We start from the raw sequence: 17,443 nt of genomic DNA on the forward strand, positions 1-17,443 counted from the left end.
GGAGCAACACTGAAACAGGGTTGACATTCAGGCTACTGAAGCAGGACGTCACCACAGAATCTACTGACTTGAGAGGAGACAAACTTTTGTGAGTTAGAACTCGTCGTTTATTTTCCATGGTTCTTTGCAGCATGCGGTATAAGCCAGACTTTTGGAACTCTGCACAACAAAAGGAGGAAGTAGAATGCTAGGATTTGGAACAAATGCCAGTATTCCAAAGATTAATCTCCCTCACAGGCCAGAGGCAGTCCAACGGAGAACTGGAAAGGGGGATTTCAAGGAAAATGAGGGGTTTTACAGAGCTGCAGAAACAGATTGTCACAAATAACTAGCTCGTCAGTCAGTCTGGAGTTGCAGCAGCTCATCTAGGCAGGGAAACCTCTCTCTGCTAATGGTTATTTGATACTAATGCGATTCACAGATACAGCCTGCTATCCCTGACGTGCATGTCACAGGGGTCCTTTTAGAGAAAAACCAACCACCAACATCAGAAATGTTGAGCAGTTTTATCATCTATGTTAAGAGCAGAGTAAAACAGACAGCTATGGAAAATGGAGAGGAAATATAGGCAGAGCTGTAACAAGACGTGCACCGTCACGTTGTAAGTGTACACGGTATTGCGTACTTGGAACTGCATTCAGACACTACTGAAAACAAAAGAGAGAGTATTTTCTCTGTTTCTCCCGTCGGACAGTTGGATGCCTCTTTGGTTCTCTGCAGTAGGTGAATGGGACCTGGTATTACTGTTCAACTGTGTATTCAACTACAAAAGAGGATTTCAAAAGGAATGCTCTGAAAGAAACTCTCTCCCGTCCTCCCAAACTCCCTCCCTTTCCCCCTCTCTTCTCTAAGTCTCTCAAGTATACCCTCAAAGATTGATTTCAAAAACTGTTTCCATGGATGCCCTCATCTATTATTTCTCTTGAATCAGCTAAAATCCCTTTCAGAGTTCTTTATACTGCCAATGCCATGCCAGTCTCTGACTGAGCTCTTCACAGGCTTCCAGAGCTGGCCTCTATTCACGATAAAGTGCACTACTTTTGTCCAGGGCCCATAGTAGTACCAAAAGTAGTGCACTATAGGGAATAGGGTGCCATTTGGGTCGCAGACGCGGGCTATGAGAGACAGTACACCATGAGCAGCTCAGTGCTCTCACCCACTCCCCTCCCCCTATTCCTCTCCCCCTAAGTAGAAAAGAGGGGAAGCAAACTGAGCCCAGCCCTCTCTCTCTCTCTCTCTCTCTCTCTCTCTCTCTCTCTCTCTCTCTCTCCAGCCGTTGGTCAAACACAAAGAGAACCACCCTCCTCCCCAACCCCAAGCCTCCCCATAACAACCGTGTTTTTGACACAGTCCGTCACCAAGCTGTTCCCACATGCCAGGAATTCCCACAGGCTGAGCATTGAGCACAAGGACCCTATTAACAGTGGGTCAGTGACCATGCTAAGCTGTCCTAACTGACCTGTGTTCTCGCTCTGCCCATCCTCACACCGCCAACCCCAACTCTTTTTGAGCCTGTAAAATGATTATTCCTGGGACCTACTGTTGTCACCTCACTGACCTCAACCCTATGATTTTTTTCTCTGTCCCGTCCCCATACCTCCCCATCCAAGAATACGTATGCCAACCGAGCCGAAAGTTTTAGTATCAAGCACTCCTCACCTTGACAACAGCATTACAGACATGTTATATGCTAAGAGAGACCTGTCCATACAGTAACACTGCTGTAATGAAGCACGTGTGGGTGTGAGGGGAGAAAGAGGGGGCTTTGGAGGCCCATGAGCTGGGTACTCTGTTCGTCACAGCTCCTACGGCACGCCGAGGAGAATTTTGTTGACACGCACTTTGGGCCAGCAAATTGGGCAAGCATAACAACCTGGCTGGCTAGCAACGATAAAAAAAGGCATGTGAAAGCAAACACACAACAAGATGGGGGTTCTGAACAGAGGGAGAGCAGAAGAAGGAAATATATAATTACAACAGCAGAAGGAGTGAAGGGGGAAACAGAAGGAACTAACTACAAAATAAAAAGGTTGGGATATGGAGGAGTGAGACTCGGAAATAAGTAGGGCGAAGATACAGAGTGAATAGATAGGGAGATTTCTGGGCATTGTTAGACCCAATACCCTGAGACACAGCCAGTTGTCTCGGGGTAAAACAGAGAACCAATTATAACATGGGATCGTTCATTTGTGATAAACATAGGTCAACATGTAGTACATTTGATGCAGGAGAATCACAAGCCCAGTCTCAGACATCATCTTTCTCGTTCTCCATGTCTGTCTGTGGAACTAAGTACTGGACCCCATGGGACCTGCTGTAAACCTAGGTGACGTGTTGTATTGATTCTAGGTAAGAAATGAGCCAACTGAGGTCGAAACAGCAGTGTTGAACTCAAATCAAATCAATGCTCTCAGACACAGACTGGGACAGAAGCCAAGGAAAACGTTGAACCCTGATAAGGAGAGAAGGGCACATCAAAGAACGGAGCTGCTAGACAGAGACGGTTGACATTAAGGCACAGATTTTCTGAGATCACACCAATAAACCGCCATATATCCATTTTCAGAAATGTTGACAAATTAGCTTTTGACGTTTAAAGAAATGAAATGTTTTTTTCACTATCTAATCATGGCATGGGATTGTTCAATGACAGACATGTATTTGTTTGAAATATAGAGCATTTGGAATGTATTCAGACCCCTTGACTTTTTCCACATTTTGTTACATTACAGCCTTATTCTAAATAAACGTTATCAAAATAAAAAACTGAAATATCACATTTACATAAGTATTCAGACCTTTACTCTGTTGAAGCACCTTTGGCAGTGAATAGAGCATCAAGACGCTACAAGCTTGGCACACCTGTATTTGGGGTGTTTCTTCCATTATTCTTTGCAGATCCTCTCAAGCTCTGTCAGGTTGGATGGGTAGCGTTGCTGCACAGCTATTTTTAGCTTTCCCCAGAGATGATCGATTGGGTTCAAGTTCGGGCTCTGGCTGGGCCCCTCAAGGACATTCAGAGACTTGTACTGCATTGTCTTGTCTTGGCTGTGCGCTTAGGGTCGTTGTCCTGTTGGAAGGTGAACCTTTGCCCCAGTCTGAGGCCCTGAGCGCTCTGGAGCAGGTTTTCATCAAGAATCTCTCTGTACTTTGCTCCGTTCATCTTTCCCTCGATCCTGACTAGTCTCCCAGTCCCTGCCGCTGAAAAACATCCCCACAGCATGATGCTGCCACCACCATGCTTCACCATAGGGATGGTGCCAGGTTTCCTCCAGACGTGACGCTTGGCATTCAGGCCAAAGAGTTCAATCTTGGTATCATCAGACCAGAGAATCTTGTCTGGCCACTCCACCATAAAGGCCGGATTGGTGAAGTGCTGCAGATCTGGTTGTCCTTCTGGATGGTTCTCCCATCTCCACAGAGGAACTCTAGAGCTCTGTCAGAGTGACTATCAGGTTTTTGGTCACGTCCCTGACCATGGCCCTTCTCCCCCGATTGCTCAGTTGGCTGGGCAGCCAGCTCTAGGAAGAGTCTTGGTGGTTCCAAACTTCTTCCATTTAAGAATGATGGAGGCAACTGTGCTCAAGGACCTTCAATGCTGCAGAAATGTTTTGGTACCCTTCCCCAGAACTGTGCCTCAACAGAATCCTGTCTCGGAGCTCTACGGACAATTCCTTCAACCTCATGGCTTGGTTTTTGCTCTAACTTGCACTGTCAACTGTGGGACCTTATAGACAGGTGTGTGCCTTTCCAAATCATGTCCAATCAATTGAATTTACCACAGGTGGACTCTCAAGTTGTAGAAACGTCTTAAGGATGATCAACGGAAACAGGATGCACCTGAGCTCAATTTTGAGTCTCATTTCAAAGGGTCTGAATACTTATGTAAATAAGGTATTCTTGTTCTTTATTTTTAATAAATTTGCAAAAATGTCAAAAAAATAAATAAGGCTGTAACATAACAAAATGTGTAAAAGGTCAAGGGGTCTGAATACTTTCCGAAGGCACGGTATATAACATTTTCATACACATCTAAAATTGATGAATTAAAAATCTAAGATCTGTTTTGCACACACACACACGAAGGTACCTACAATCACTTCTGATGCAAAAACACAAAATGTGAAAAAATTGGTGGATATAGCGTTTTGGAAAGAAACTTTTCATTCTACTACAGCAAATCAAATCCTCAATACACAACCATAAATTGTAACTTCCCCACTGTAAAATGATCTTTAATTGACATTGACGTTGTACCTCATAGTTATACCACATAAAGTGGGTTACATTTAACTCGGCACTAAGGGAAAATGCCACAGACCACGCAAGACAGCATTGATCCTATCAAATAAATGTTTATTGGTCGCTACACATATTTGCCAGTTGTTATTGCGGGTGCAGTAAATTGCTTGTCAAAAAGCAGGCCATGTCATATGATGTCACCCAAACAGCTCATTAAATCCTCATATGATCATATAGGCTAGGGAGCGTCGACTCGATTCAGCTGCGAGACAATTGTTTCTTGAGTGGATGGTCAGGGGGCTGGAACATAATAACAGATCATTTACTGCAAATTGACCACAAGAAGCCCAAACAGATAAATAAAACATAATCACTTTAAACCTTGTTTACATTTGTATACAATCCCTTATACAGTATCTCAATATTATGCGTGAAAATACCTTGGAACAGATTTCCAAAATCAAGATCACTTGGAGCTGATTCGCCGGTCTTTTTACAGTATTTTATGTCCAACAATAAAAAGACAAAGATATAGGCTATGTACTAACTAAAATATACCAAACTGCAACACTTGGCAAAACACAGGAATCAATGTGTGTTAACACATGTGTTGCTGATATTGCAGTCTCTCTGCAGCCAGATAGTATGCATCTGCTGGGTTAATGACATTTGGAGAAAACCTTTGACCCCTAACATTTGAAAAACGCACGGCCACTGGGAACTAGGTCTATGGAAACAGTACTTTGTCAACATACTCTTCTTCTCCGCCATTTGAAAAAAGTGTCTTCACACATACCCTAAACAAATCACCCACCCCTAAAGATTCCATACTACTACTGAATGCTATTTCACATGCTGGCAAAAGAGGGTGAAGTTAATAAATGGTGCATAACTCAGGGTAGTTCCGTTTCCCTTATAGAGTATAATGGGGAAATATCCATAATGTCAGAGACATTGTAATAAAAAGCGTATTGTTTTTAAATGCAAGTTCTCCTTTGGTGTGACTTAGGTTCTCCACAATTTGATGTGCCAAAACAGCTGGTGAGAGGTCGTGAAGTCCTAGAGCTGCAAGGCCAGCAGCCTGACCTCCTGCATTCCAGCCAGTTACAGACACAACCATCTGATACTGTTAGTTTGGTCTGTCACGACTATCAGGACCTCATTCATGGAGAATTTATGGAGTTAGTGTTAGGATTAGGCATCCCACAAATATTCAATGGCAAAGGTAAATTCCCACCAGGATGCAAAATAGCAAATTAAAAAGTGTTTCAGGTTAGTGCAGTCACATTAGGTGAAACAAGAAGAGGTCATAGAACCAAGTCTGACATACACTATCATTCAAAAGTTTGGGGTCACTTAGAAATGTCCTTGTTTTTGAAAGAAAAGCACATTTTCTGTCCATTAAAATAACATTAAATTAATCGGAAATACAGTGTAGACATTGTTAATGTTGGAAATGACTATTGTAGCTGGAAATGGCAGATTTTTTTTTTTCCTCTTTCTATTCTGGTTAGAGCCAGTTTGCGTTGTTCTGAGAAGGGAGTAGTACACAGCGTTGTACGAGATCTTCAGTTTCTTGGCAATTTCTCGCATGGAATAGCCTTCATTTCTCAGAACAAGAATAGACTGACGAGTTTCAGAAGAAAGTTATTTGTTTCTGGACATTTTGAGCCTGTAAACCAACCCACAAATGCTGATGTTCCAGATACTCAACTAGTCTAAAGAAGGCCCGTTTTATTGTTTCTTTAATCAGGAAAACAGTTTTCAGCTGTGCTAACATAATTGCAAAGGGGTTTTCTAATGATCAATCAGAATTTTAAAATAATAAAACTTGGATTAGCTAATACAATGTGCCATTGGAACACAGGAGCGATGGTTGCTGATAATGGGCCTCTGTACGCCTATGTAGATATTCCATAAAATATCAGCTGTTTTCAGCTACAATAGTCATTTACAACATTAACAATGTCTACACTGTATTTCTGATCAATTTGATGTTATTTTAATGGACAAAAAAATTAGCTTTTCTTTCAAAAACAAGGACATTTCTAAGTGACCCCAAACTTTTGAACGGTGGTGTGTGTTTAAATTGAAACAGGGTTATCGTGTGGAACCCACCTCAATTTGATGTCTTAATGAATGGTATTGAAAAAAAACTGTCAAGTATATTTCTAAGGTTTATACATTGTTGTTAGATCATATGCTCGTAGGCACAGATGTTACTAGATTGAAATGGGAACAAGATGTACAGGTTGAAATAAGCAGAGAAGAATGGCGTTATATCTGTTTGAAAGCACACACAATGTTCCTACAACCTCAGACACAAAGCTCCAGAAAAACTTCACAAAATGGATGCTGAAATGTCTTTCCCTTGTTGGCGCTGTAAGAGGCAAATGGGTACTTTTTATCACATGTTTTGGTTAGCAAGCACATGCAATCTTATTTCAATGTTTTGGGAATCAGTAATCAACACAATTTCAAAATGTTTACAGATTTCTATCCCTCTCATGCCCAGCTTGTGTTTGTTTGGGACTAACGAACCAGATCCATGGAACAAGAATCAGAAAAAATATATATTGATCTGTCTGTGCTCGTGGCAAAGAAATCCATAACATTACTTGAAATCAGATATTCCTCCTACTTTAGCACACTGGCTAAATAAAATATCTAGCTACATCCGTTTGGACAAGATTTTCTATAACCACATATATGGCCAGTATATACACAAAACAAGAAGACGGAGCTTGCGTGTTACATGTAAATACACAAATACATAGTATGACATTGTTCTGTCGTCTAGATTGACAGATATCCAGGCTTTACATGGACTTTGACAGGTGCTCTGTCCATCCTCAGCAGTTCTCTATTTTAGTTGAGGTGTGACCGTGAGCTAAGGGGGTTTTAATCAATAAGGGGGGGGGGGGGGGGGGGGGGCATGGTGAGAGGGTGGTGGGAGAGCTAGGCACAGGGTCAGAGATGTTCATTGGTACGTGAGGATCTGTGGGAGTGGGGTGGAGAGCCTGAATCACAAGTGGGTCAGTGAGCTGTTGGACACCACACAAACACATGACCACTTGTCAGCACCCACACACTCTCCACTTGAGTTGAGCTCTCTTTTCACACAGTATGTGTGTGTGTGTGTGTGTGTGTGTGTGTGTGTGTGTGTGTGTGTGTGTGTGTGTGTGTGTGTGTGTGTGTTTACAAAGACCATTGCATAAGTGGATTTCAAGCGATAGTTTATTTCGTTTAGCAGAACTGATTACTGCCAACACCAAGGCATATTGTTCACCATTTATCGTCCTTGCATTATAAGTTGTCAATGAGAAGAAGTCTTCATTTCCATATTTATACATTTACACAATGCCTCCTGATAACTTGGAAAAAATAAGCACCGACGCCAATTGATGTGGAACGCAATAGCCTAACTGTCATTAGCCTTATCCTGCACTGATTTATTTCCCCTTATGGACCAGAGCAACACACAAATACACAGGAAATAATGGTAATAACTAGTCAAACAATCAACAGTTGTAAAATATAACTTTTTTTAAAGGCAAAGCTGAACTACGTGCTCATATCTGTTGTAGCCAAATTAAACAAGATTCAAGGAAACAAATGAAAGTAGTTTTGACAGAAAAATAAACGTTTTTAACCTAAGAGTCACTATTCTCTTACCCAGTTTCCTAAGTGGGTCCTGCGCCTTGGGTTGGGATTCCATTGCCTTGGGTTCATGGTGCACGGCAGTAGGAGGTTTCTTGCTCCTGCCCAACATGATGCAAGTTCCAATGCCGTCCTCGTTGTACTTTCCTGCCTGTGGCTCTCTTGACTGATATTAAAAAGTCAGAAGTATGTATTGGGGGAGCGCAAATTCCCAGTGCAGGTGCCGTTTTTGAACTCTTCCGCAAATCTTGAGTTGTGTTTCTCCGTTGCGTCACCAGGATAGCGCGCTACATTAATTCATTCCCTTTCCATGTGAAGTCCCTCCCAGCATGATTTAATAGCAGTGCGTAATCTGAGTCCAGCTAAGGGCGCAGAAACTATTAAACTATACCCACTGACACAAACCACTTGTACCCACAGTCACATGTCCATATAGTCTGCCTGGCTATAGCCTTTATTTTATCATTGCAGCCTATCAGGGGCATTGTGGTCATGGCCAAAAGAAAGTTTAACAATCTCACTGATCTATTTCATAGGTGGGGTCTATTTTTTTTACCAATGAGTCACTATTCTCTTACCCAGCTACCTAAATCGGTCCTGCGACTTGGGTTGGGATTCCACTGCCTTGGGTTCATGGTGCACGGCAGTAGGTTTCTTGCTCCTGCCCAACATGATGCAAGTTCCAATGCCGTCCTCGTTGTAGTTTCCTGTCTGTGGCTCTCTTGGCTGATATGAAAAAGTCAGGGGTGTGTGTATTGGTGGAGCGCAAATTTCCAGTGCAGGTGCCGTTTTTTTTAACTCTTCCGCAAGTTGTCAGTTTTGTGTTTCTCAGTTGCGTCACCAGGCGAGCGCTCTACAGTAATTAATACCCATGTGAAGTCCCTCTCAACGCGATTGACACAAATCAAATCATTAATTGTACCCACAATCACACAGACACATGTCTACTTTCTTTTAACATAGAAAGTATCAGGGGCAATGTGGACAAATGAAAGTTTCACAATCTCACTGACCTATTTCATAGGCAGGGTCTATTATGGTGATATTTGAATCGATCTAATAGCCTAGCCTATACTTCACGATTCATTAAGAATTGCAATTAATCCTATATCCTACAATCTGCATTTATTTCGTGTTCTTTAGCACAGTTCCTCAGTCCAAAATCACGGGTGGCATAAAGCAGTGTTTCGCACTCCAAACACAGGCTAGTCACACTAGTTGATGCGTCCATCCACTGACACACACAGCGCCACCCACCTGCAGCCAACGTTCGAAGTCTTATCACTGGGCGCCACCTAGCGGTTATATGTGGTTGTACAAATCTGTTCTCGCAACCCCATTGTGGGTGGGTGGGGTGTAGGCAGGAAATACTAAAGTATGAGAGCCGCGGTCTTGAGAATAATGTATAATCTGGCTATTGCTTTATTACAACCAAATGCAGTTAAATAATTAAAGCAAAGTGCCAAAGTGCACAAACCTTGAATATGAATAACATTGAATATGCCTCCAACACAATGATTAAACCGTTTCGTAATATCGCAGAGAATGCAAGTAGCCTGGCCTACTTCTGAAGACAAAGCTATTTCTATAGCCTATCCTGCTATTCTCTTCAAAGCCAGGCTGCAGTGGTGATAAACATGATCAAATAGCTCTGGGCCCAAGTTATGATTTATTACTTCTTCTACATCCATATATTATTAACATACAAAGTCAATTTGTGCAAAGAGAAATGCTTTTGAAGGGCACTCCACTTAATAGGTGCTATATGTCATTGTAAGTAAACCGGGGGGAATACTAACTGTGGATTAGATTAATAGGTCTTGGTCTACGATACTGCAGTGGCAAACCCGTGGGGTTGGGACTTAATTAGGATTCGATAAGGGTATAAAGAGGATAATTAGGAGGAGCGAGCTCAGCTGTAGGTTCAAGGCCTAGGGGAGAGAGGCATGTTTCACAGGCCATTTACAGACCTATACCTACAGCATAAGTGCCTTCACTCTCTCTCTCTCACAGAACGGCACTGGGTCTCTTAATAACCTGATCCAAAGGCATCCATTTTAGAACAACCATTCAGGCTCTGTAAGCTTTGATGTGTAATATCAAAACAGAGACAAAAGGATAGAACAATATAATGCAGATCCATATATTTATCTAAATACAGTATATGGCTCTGATATGTTATGGGAAAGTCCCAAATGTCTATAGAATAGATATTTTGACCCATTCTCAATTGTACCCAGCCATGTTGCAGTATATATAGGGTGAGAGATTAACTCATGTCCAATAATCCTCTCAGAGGCTCTGATCCAGGAGCTGCTGTGCTCCTGCCCAGGCATATAGAGCTTCCACCGAACGCCACTGCCTCTGTCAACACCCACAACCCCATTTGGCAAACCTTATCCTCCCTCCTGGTCCCCCCAGCAATCACTCCCCTTTCAGTAAACAATGGGGAATATGACTGCCGATAGATACACAGGTTTGGCTGGTATCTGTCAACTGCCAAAAAGTTTGCCTTGGACTGAAGAACGTCTGAGTGTGTGTGTGTGCGTGGTACATTTTTGTATTTGTGAGCTTGCTAACAAATGTAGAAATGTATTTAGCACAACTTTACAAAGGCTTATTTGCTGTATATTAGTCTCTTTAATTCTGATAGTTATAGCTCGCAAGCACCTCACACCAAACCAAACTAAGACTACTAACCCTTATTTAACCAGGTAGGTTGACACCTTACAGGAATAGCGCCTCAGAGAAAGTGCCTCCTCGTTTGGGCCTATACATTCGGGCATAGCCTACTCTTTCGTCAATTGCTCCAAGAAAAATGAAGATGAAAGGACCAAGAAAAAAAGAGGACAGAAGGGAGAGATGCTTATTAAGAGAAACCAATGGAGCAAAAATAATAGAGATGAAAGAGAGGACAAAAGAGAGAGCAAGGGGGTGTGAGAGGGGGAATGATTGAAGATGACAATTTAGGAGAAAATCAGGATAAGAGTGTATGTGATGGAAAGAAAGGTCTATGGTATGAGGGGGAGGGGATGTCTACCCACTGAAAAGTAGGCTTACATGCATATAGCCTACAGCAGCCATCACACACCATGTAGGCACCATGTGAAATGCCACTGAGATGTGCACTCTCCATGTGGGAGGAATCTCTTGCCTGCAGAGAATAAGGACATTGCATATCAGTAAAAATATACAGACACTGTCATTTCTGTTGTCTTGTGTGCCTACTTTTGGTGGGATTTGCAAATAATGCATTACACTGTGTATTTGTTATGCAAAAATATACTGTTTGAAGAGGTAATTACTAAATTATGACAGTTTGACGTTATCTATGCTGCTTACATTAATGCAGAGATATAATTAGGTAATTTAACAGACTAGCTATTTCAACCACAGTAAAAAGACCTAACCACCAGCTATCATAGCTAGTAGCTACATGCCACTAACTGTCTAGCAAATCAACGCTAGCTCAACATTTAGTTTGATTGCATGTTTTGAACGTTAAGATGCCATATTACAATACTATGTTTCCACCGATACTCCCACTTTAGCGCATGATGTTTTCTTAGTTAGAACCCCTTTGTGGTAACATCCATGAAAATAAGGCTTGACTAGCTAGTTATTATTTGGCAAGATTCTCCAACTGGTCCTGGTACCTAGCTAGTGGACGAGCTAGCTCACATGCTAATTTATGATTTCCACCAGCTTGTAATGAGAAGCGTATATTTTATAATATGCTAATTTATACAACGATTATCAATGCGTTTGCCAATACCATACAATATTTGGTTCTAAAGTTTTATATTTCACTGCACATGCATGATATGTGACGCTAGATAGCACATTAGCTAGCCAGCTAACCTAGCTAGTAACTAGCCAGCTCAGTCGGCAAGCCTTTAGGTCGTTTTTAATATAGAAAAGGGGTCAGAGAGGCACGTTTAATCAACTGGTAACTCAACCGTCGACAATAAGCTTAACTCTCAAATGTGGGCAATTGTGTTATGTTAACATTTCACCATCGTTTGTTGTTCCGTTCTATTGAGCCTAATATGCTACTGGCTAGCTAGCTCTCGATAAATAAAATGTAGTTTATTTAGCATCGTTCTACACTCTTATCCTTGCGCATTAGTGGGAGGCGAGGGAAATATCGCTCCGCACCAGAGATACAACAAAAATAATAATCAAGAAAAACCTTCCACTATTTGAAACCACATAAAATAATTGTATAATTGTTAACGCCTTAACAAAACGAACATAGTGTGTAGACGATAGTTAATCGTTATTCTACACGGTCCGTAAAAAAGGACTAGTTTGTTCAGGATGACGGTCTCATTATCGTTAGAAAGAAAGGATTGTCTCAATGATTGGGGGAGTGATCCTGAGCCCCCCAAAAAATCCGAAATAGATCAAAGCCACGACAAACTCATATGTCACCATTACCTAGTAGTATACAATATGAGTGGGATATGGTTTAATGAAGATTAATCCACAGACTCTTCAATACGTTCACTAATTCCCCCCTCTATGTATACATGGTAGCGTCTGAAATAATGCCCCGGACTGCTCTCCCCACGAGACCAATGTGCACTTGATTGACTCTCAGGATAACCAATAAAAATATGATTTAAGCTTAGCAACAGCGAATATGCCATTTTGTCCAATAGCAGCAATGAGAGGGTGTTCCTATATCCTAAAATCTGATTGGCTTAAATGTTCAAAAAATGTCCTAGAATTGTGGGTTAGGTAGTTTGGCATGGACGGTCTGGCTAGTAATTTACCTACATTGGAACTACATATCCCACAAAACAAGTAGAGTCAAGAAAAGCAGCATGCGCACTTGGCAGTGGTAGAGGTGATATAAAGCCGCGAACTCCTTCTGTAGTAGCATACTGGACAGTCACTGTTGTGGAGATGAAATACGAGCTTGAGAAGGACTACGAGTGCTAGCGGCACCGAAATAGTTAACGTTAGTTCGCTAGCTAGCTACAGTAGCTCTGACGAATCATTCGCGAAGTAACAAGTGTTACCATTCATAACTTTGTTTTTAAGAGTAGCGATAGTGAACGTTTCGAAAGTTAGCTGAACATTTATTGTCAAGTAAATGTTACTCATATTAAGACATAGAAACAGTATACTTAGCAAAAGTTATCAAAAAATATTTTAAATAACATTTAGCTTAATTCGCACAGAGACAACGGTTGACATGTTGTAAGGCGAACAGCCCACCCGCATACACCAGGATGACAGAACCGAGCATTGAGAAGACCCATCACCTGAAAACTTCAGATACCCCATCAGGTGGGAGAGAAAGAGTTGTGGAGCATCCCCAAACCAATGAGAGACGTGGACTGGAGACTGACGGTAGGGGGCGATATGGAGATAAACAGCAGCAGTCAGAGAGCGAAGGCGGGGTTATCCCTTCAGACAAGTTGTGGCAAATGCAAGGCGGACAGAGGGAGGTGTGCCCTAGATTCGTTGCCGGAAATGCACTTCCTAAGTGCCCAGCAGCAACACAGCCTTGCCAGGAAACAGGAGCAGATGCAGCCGGGGAAGGTGGCCTCGTAGCCCACGGAAATAGTGGAGATGGACCGCACGAGGAGACCCTGAGTCAAGTGCAAGGCGAGTGTGGGAAAAGAAGCGACTCTGGCTCTCTGGGCGCCGGGGCAGCTGTAGATGCGCGCCAGGGCAAGAAGAAACACAGGCGTCGACCATCCAAAAAGAAGCGTCAATGGAAGCCCTATTTTAAACTGTCTTGGGAAGAAAAGAAAAAGCTTGACGAGCGAGAGACAGAACGAGCGTCCCGAGTGAGAGCAGAAATGTTCGCGAAGGGGTTGCCCGTTGCCCCCTACAATACAACGCAGTTCCTTATGGATGAACACGACCGAGAGGAACCGGATCTGAATACCGAAAGTGGGCCCCGACGTCAGTTGGGGACTGGTGCTCGCCCAGAGGACACCGCAAGTGAGGATGACCTATTCGATGTCGAGGAGGAGGAGGACTATGGCAGCGGTGGTGGCAGCGACGGCATCGGGAGGCCTGGAAACGCCGGTGGTGAGTTTCTTCAGAGAGACTTTTCTGAGACCTACGAGAAATACCACATCGAAAGTCTTCAAAACATGTCTAAGCAAGAACTGGTTCAAGAATACCTGGAGCTGGAAAAGTGTATGTCCCGCCTGGAGGAAGAGAACACCCGGTTGCGACGCGCAGCCAACCCGAACATCACAAATGATAGCCAGGTGCCCCAGTCGGATTCGGCGCGGATCAGAGAATTGGAGGGTGAATTGGAGAGACTGAGGGCGCAGAACAGTGAGCAGCGTCCGCATAACCAGCAGAGCAAGGAGCGGGAGCAGATAGTCACATTAGGTGACTAGAAATGGATAGAACCAGGTAAAATGTGGAGACTGAACTGGACTTTAACAAATTGTCAGCAGTTTTATGAAATCGGTTCAGTGACAGTCTGTAAAATTGCTTTGCAATACTTTATCTTTTGTTTTCTATTTGGACTGTAAAGGCGCCTGTTTAAACTTTTTCAATAAGTAATGTATATATTTAAAATTATTTTCTTTTTTATAAAGAGAATGTATTTGGAAATACGTTTTTGTTTCCCTGGTATGCATGCATTAAAGTACTCTATCCCACAATTTAAGTGAGCAGGACATGTTTGTCTAAATTTAACATTTGTCAAACAATGCTTATTTTGAGAATTTCAAATAACTTTCCACAATTAAATGTGTAGATTAAAATGTGCACAAACATTATTTAGTTTTTTTTTTGTAGGGGGTAAATAAAGATTTTTGCCTGATATCAACAAAAGTGTTTGGCTATTATCTGCAAGCCATTTTACAGCGATCTACTTAGATCATTTTCTTTCCACTATTTAGGCAGATGTAAAGTGATGGGATATGCTCAATAGCCTAGTTTTTCAGATTCATTCAGATGTGTCCATACTATCCTACTCTATTCTTAGATTAGCCACTACCAAATCAGGTAAGTTGTGACCGCTTCACTCATGACTGATGGCCACTGTAGAGATCATATGCAGGTTGCATAATGTAACCCTTGATAAATAAAATAGAATCTACAGTAGGCTGTACATAGACATATGCAGGGTTACAAAAAACTAACTGCAATCAGATTAGAGATACTTTTTCAAAAGTAGACACCTACTTGATTTAAATAAAGGATGTTTGTGAAAACATATTTTTTTGTTTTCTCAATGACATTCAATTCAGCATTGGAAAAAGGATGCGAGTTAAAGTTTGTTCCACCTGAGTGAGTCTGACCACAAGTCAGAGACCATTATGATGATCACACCAAATGCGTCCGACAGCTCCTTTTAGTCTTATTCTAATTGAGGGGAAAGTAATCAGATTAAGTTACTAAATTTGGGAAATCCAAAAATTACGTTGATTACAATGTTGGCCAGGTAACTAGCAATAGATTACATTTAGAAAGTATTTTTATTTAACTAGGCAAGTCCGTTAAGAACAAATTCTTATTTACAATCACGGCCTACCCCGGAGGACGCTGGGCCAATTGTGTGCCGCTCAATGGGATTCCCAATCATGACCAGTTGTGATACAGCCTGGAATCGAACCAGGGACCGTACCCAACCCTGGATATATGTCTCTAGCTGTAGCTGATGGTTTTGTGAGGTGTCACGACTTGACATGATATCCCTACCAAAGCTATGTTGTACTCCAAAGCTCCTTAGGTCACCTCTTGACCTGTCTCAGTGGTATGGGAAATGGACCTAATGTAGTAGGCTAAATCTCATTGAGCAGCTGACTCCAACTTGCTAAAATAGTCTTTCTAAACAAGGCAAGGGTCCTGTTAAGAGTTTCATTGCCCTACTTCCATGGTATAATTTCGGGTATGGAATTTATTGGAACAAGGGTGACCAATGAATGTCAGGGGGGAACTCTATTCACTTTTTCATTACTGTCATTACATTTTGCAACTAGTCATAAAAATAGATTGAATTCAATGTGAATGTTAAGCATTCATACTGTTCTTATGGAATAGTATACAGCTAAATAGTGTGAAAAGAGGGATAGTTCACACAAATTACATAGGCTTTCCTACCCTGTAAGTAGTCTATGGACAAGGTATGACATAAATCAATGCTTTGTTTACCTGTCTACTGTTTCCAAACTTTTGTGGCACAAATCCAATGCAAGTCAATGATATTAGCATATTTTGTTCTTCATGTCCAAATCATTCTAAAGTATTCAACATTGAGTGTTGCTCAATTAAGTTACTTATTACGTATTTAACAGTGGCCAGTTGAAACAAACCAATGCATGGATTTCTACCATACCTTGTCCATAGATTTATATGGTAAGGAAACCTATATGTAATTCTGTAATTTGGGTGAACTATCCCTTTAAAGAGAAGAAAGCTAATAATGAAAAATAGATAAGCTACGCTGACCCATTTAGCCTGGTTCCAGACTCAGATATGTGGTCAACATTGACACAAAGTTGCAAATAAACTTGTGTCAATATATTTATTCCAAAATGATACATCTTATGCAAGTTTAAACTATGATTAAATACCAAGATTGCAGTGATAAATTGTTCTAGGATTAAGAAATGATTTAACTCGAGCGTTTCTCGTGGCGTACTTGGAATCCACGGATTTTCCTGAGCTCCTCTTTCGACGTTGTCTTGATCCCAATGTCTCAAGTTCATACTGGCAGCCATTTGGCTGCAGCTAAGCATTTTGATTTCAGTGAGGGCTACACGATAATAAGGAGTAGGACGTTTATTTCCTTTTCATGCTTAGTTTCCAACCGTATGCATTTGAAAAATATAGCAGTGGTTCAAAGTGCGCTGTGGGCAGAGCACATGAAATCGCTTAACCAGCTAGAGCAGTTGGTTATTAGATCGCTAACGTCCCTGTTTAAAATGCAGGTTAGGTAACTAGCTATATGGCTGGTCAAAATATGCATTTATTTATCAAGCTAGGCCAGCTAGCAAGCTAACGATTTCCTTGTTTTTAGCAGGAATTTGCTAACTTGTTAGATAGCTAGGTTTTGCGCAGATTTAAACACTTAAATTTCCCAAATCAAACGTGGTTTACCGACATACATACACAACCAAATGTATGCAAGACTTTAGGAATCTTAATTGATTGTAGTGATATAATTTGCACCAATTTCTAGTTGTCAGGTCCTCCCTGGGTGCAGGCAAAACGCATGTAGGGAAGTGTGGCGCAATATTGAGTGCTCTACAGCAGAATAGTTATGGGTAATGTAGTTCCAAAATTAATCTGTGAATTACGCTGCTAGAGGGATAAAAAAAAAAAAGTACAGTATTTTTTTATTGTGGTGCAGGATGCGTTGGGTGGATGCCAATCAGTGGTGTCACAAACCTGGTTCTTCACAAACCTGTGAATGAATCTTGTTCATGTGGATTGACATCCTACCCCATTTCAATGACATATCTGAAACTTTTGCCTAGAATGAAGCATGTCAGCATTGACAACAGAATACCATTGACATTAAACATTCACAAAACTTTCAAGCAACTGAAAGAAA

The 17,443-nt window shown here is 41.6% G+C and overlaps 2 protein-coding genes across 2 annotated transcripts in view; one reads left to right on the top strand and one right to left on the bottom strand.

Moving 5' to 3' along the window:
- LOC110486211 (1-phosphatidylinositol 4,5-bisphosphate phosphodiesterase delta-3-A) overlaps positions 1-8,632 on the bottom strand; it is a 31,622-nt gene extending 22,990 nt beyond the window's left edge. The window contains exon 1 of the mRNA XM_036940909.1: positions 7,918-8,632. Coding sequence (XP_036796804.1) covers positions 7,918-8,014 — 97 coding nt within the window. The 5' untranslated portion in view covers positions 8,015-8,632. The remainder of the gene's footprint in view (positions 1-7,917) is intronic.
- A 4,138-nt stretch (positions 8,633-12,770) lies between these two features.
- Positions 12,771-14,715, top strand: LOC110486213 (protein HEXIM1). Its single transcript, XM_021557646.2, has one exon. The coding sequence runs from the start codon at positions 13,143-13,145 to the stop codon at positions 14,271-14,273; it is 1,131 nt and encodes a 376-aa protein (XP_021413321.2). The 5' UTR covers positions 12,771-13,142; the 3' UTR covers positions 14,274-14,715.
- Positions 14,716-17,443: the final 2,728 nt, after the last annotated feature.

Source organism: Oncorhynchus mykiss, chromosome 13, assembly GCF_013265735.2.
Source record: "Oncorhynchus mykiss isolate Arlee chromosome 13, USDA_OmykA_1.1, whole genome shotgun sequence".
NCBI lineage: Eukaryota > Metazoa > Chordata > Actinopteri > Salmoniformes > Salmonidae > Oncorhynchus > Oncorhynchus mykiss.

What these genes read in the sequence shown, in the direction of transcription:
- LOC110486213 (XM_021557646.2), top strand. Translation starts at nt 13,143, where the DNA reads ATGACAGAACCGAGCATTGAGAAGACCCATCACCTGAAAACTTCAGAT.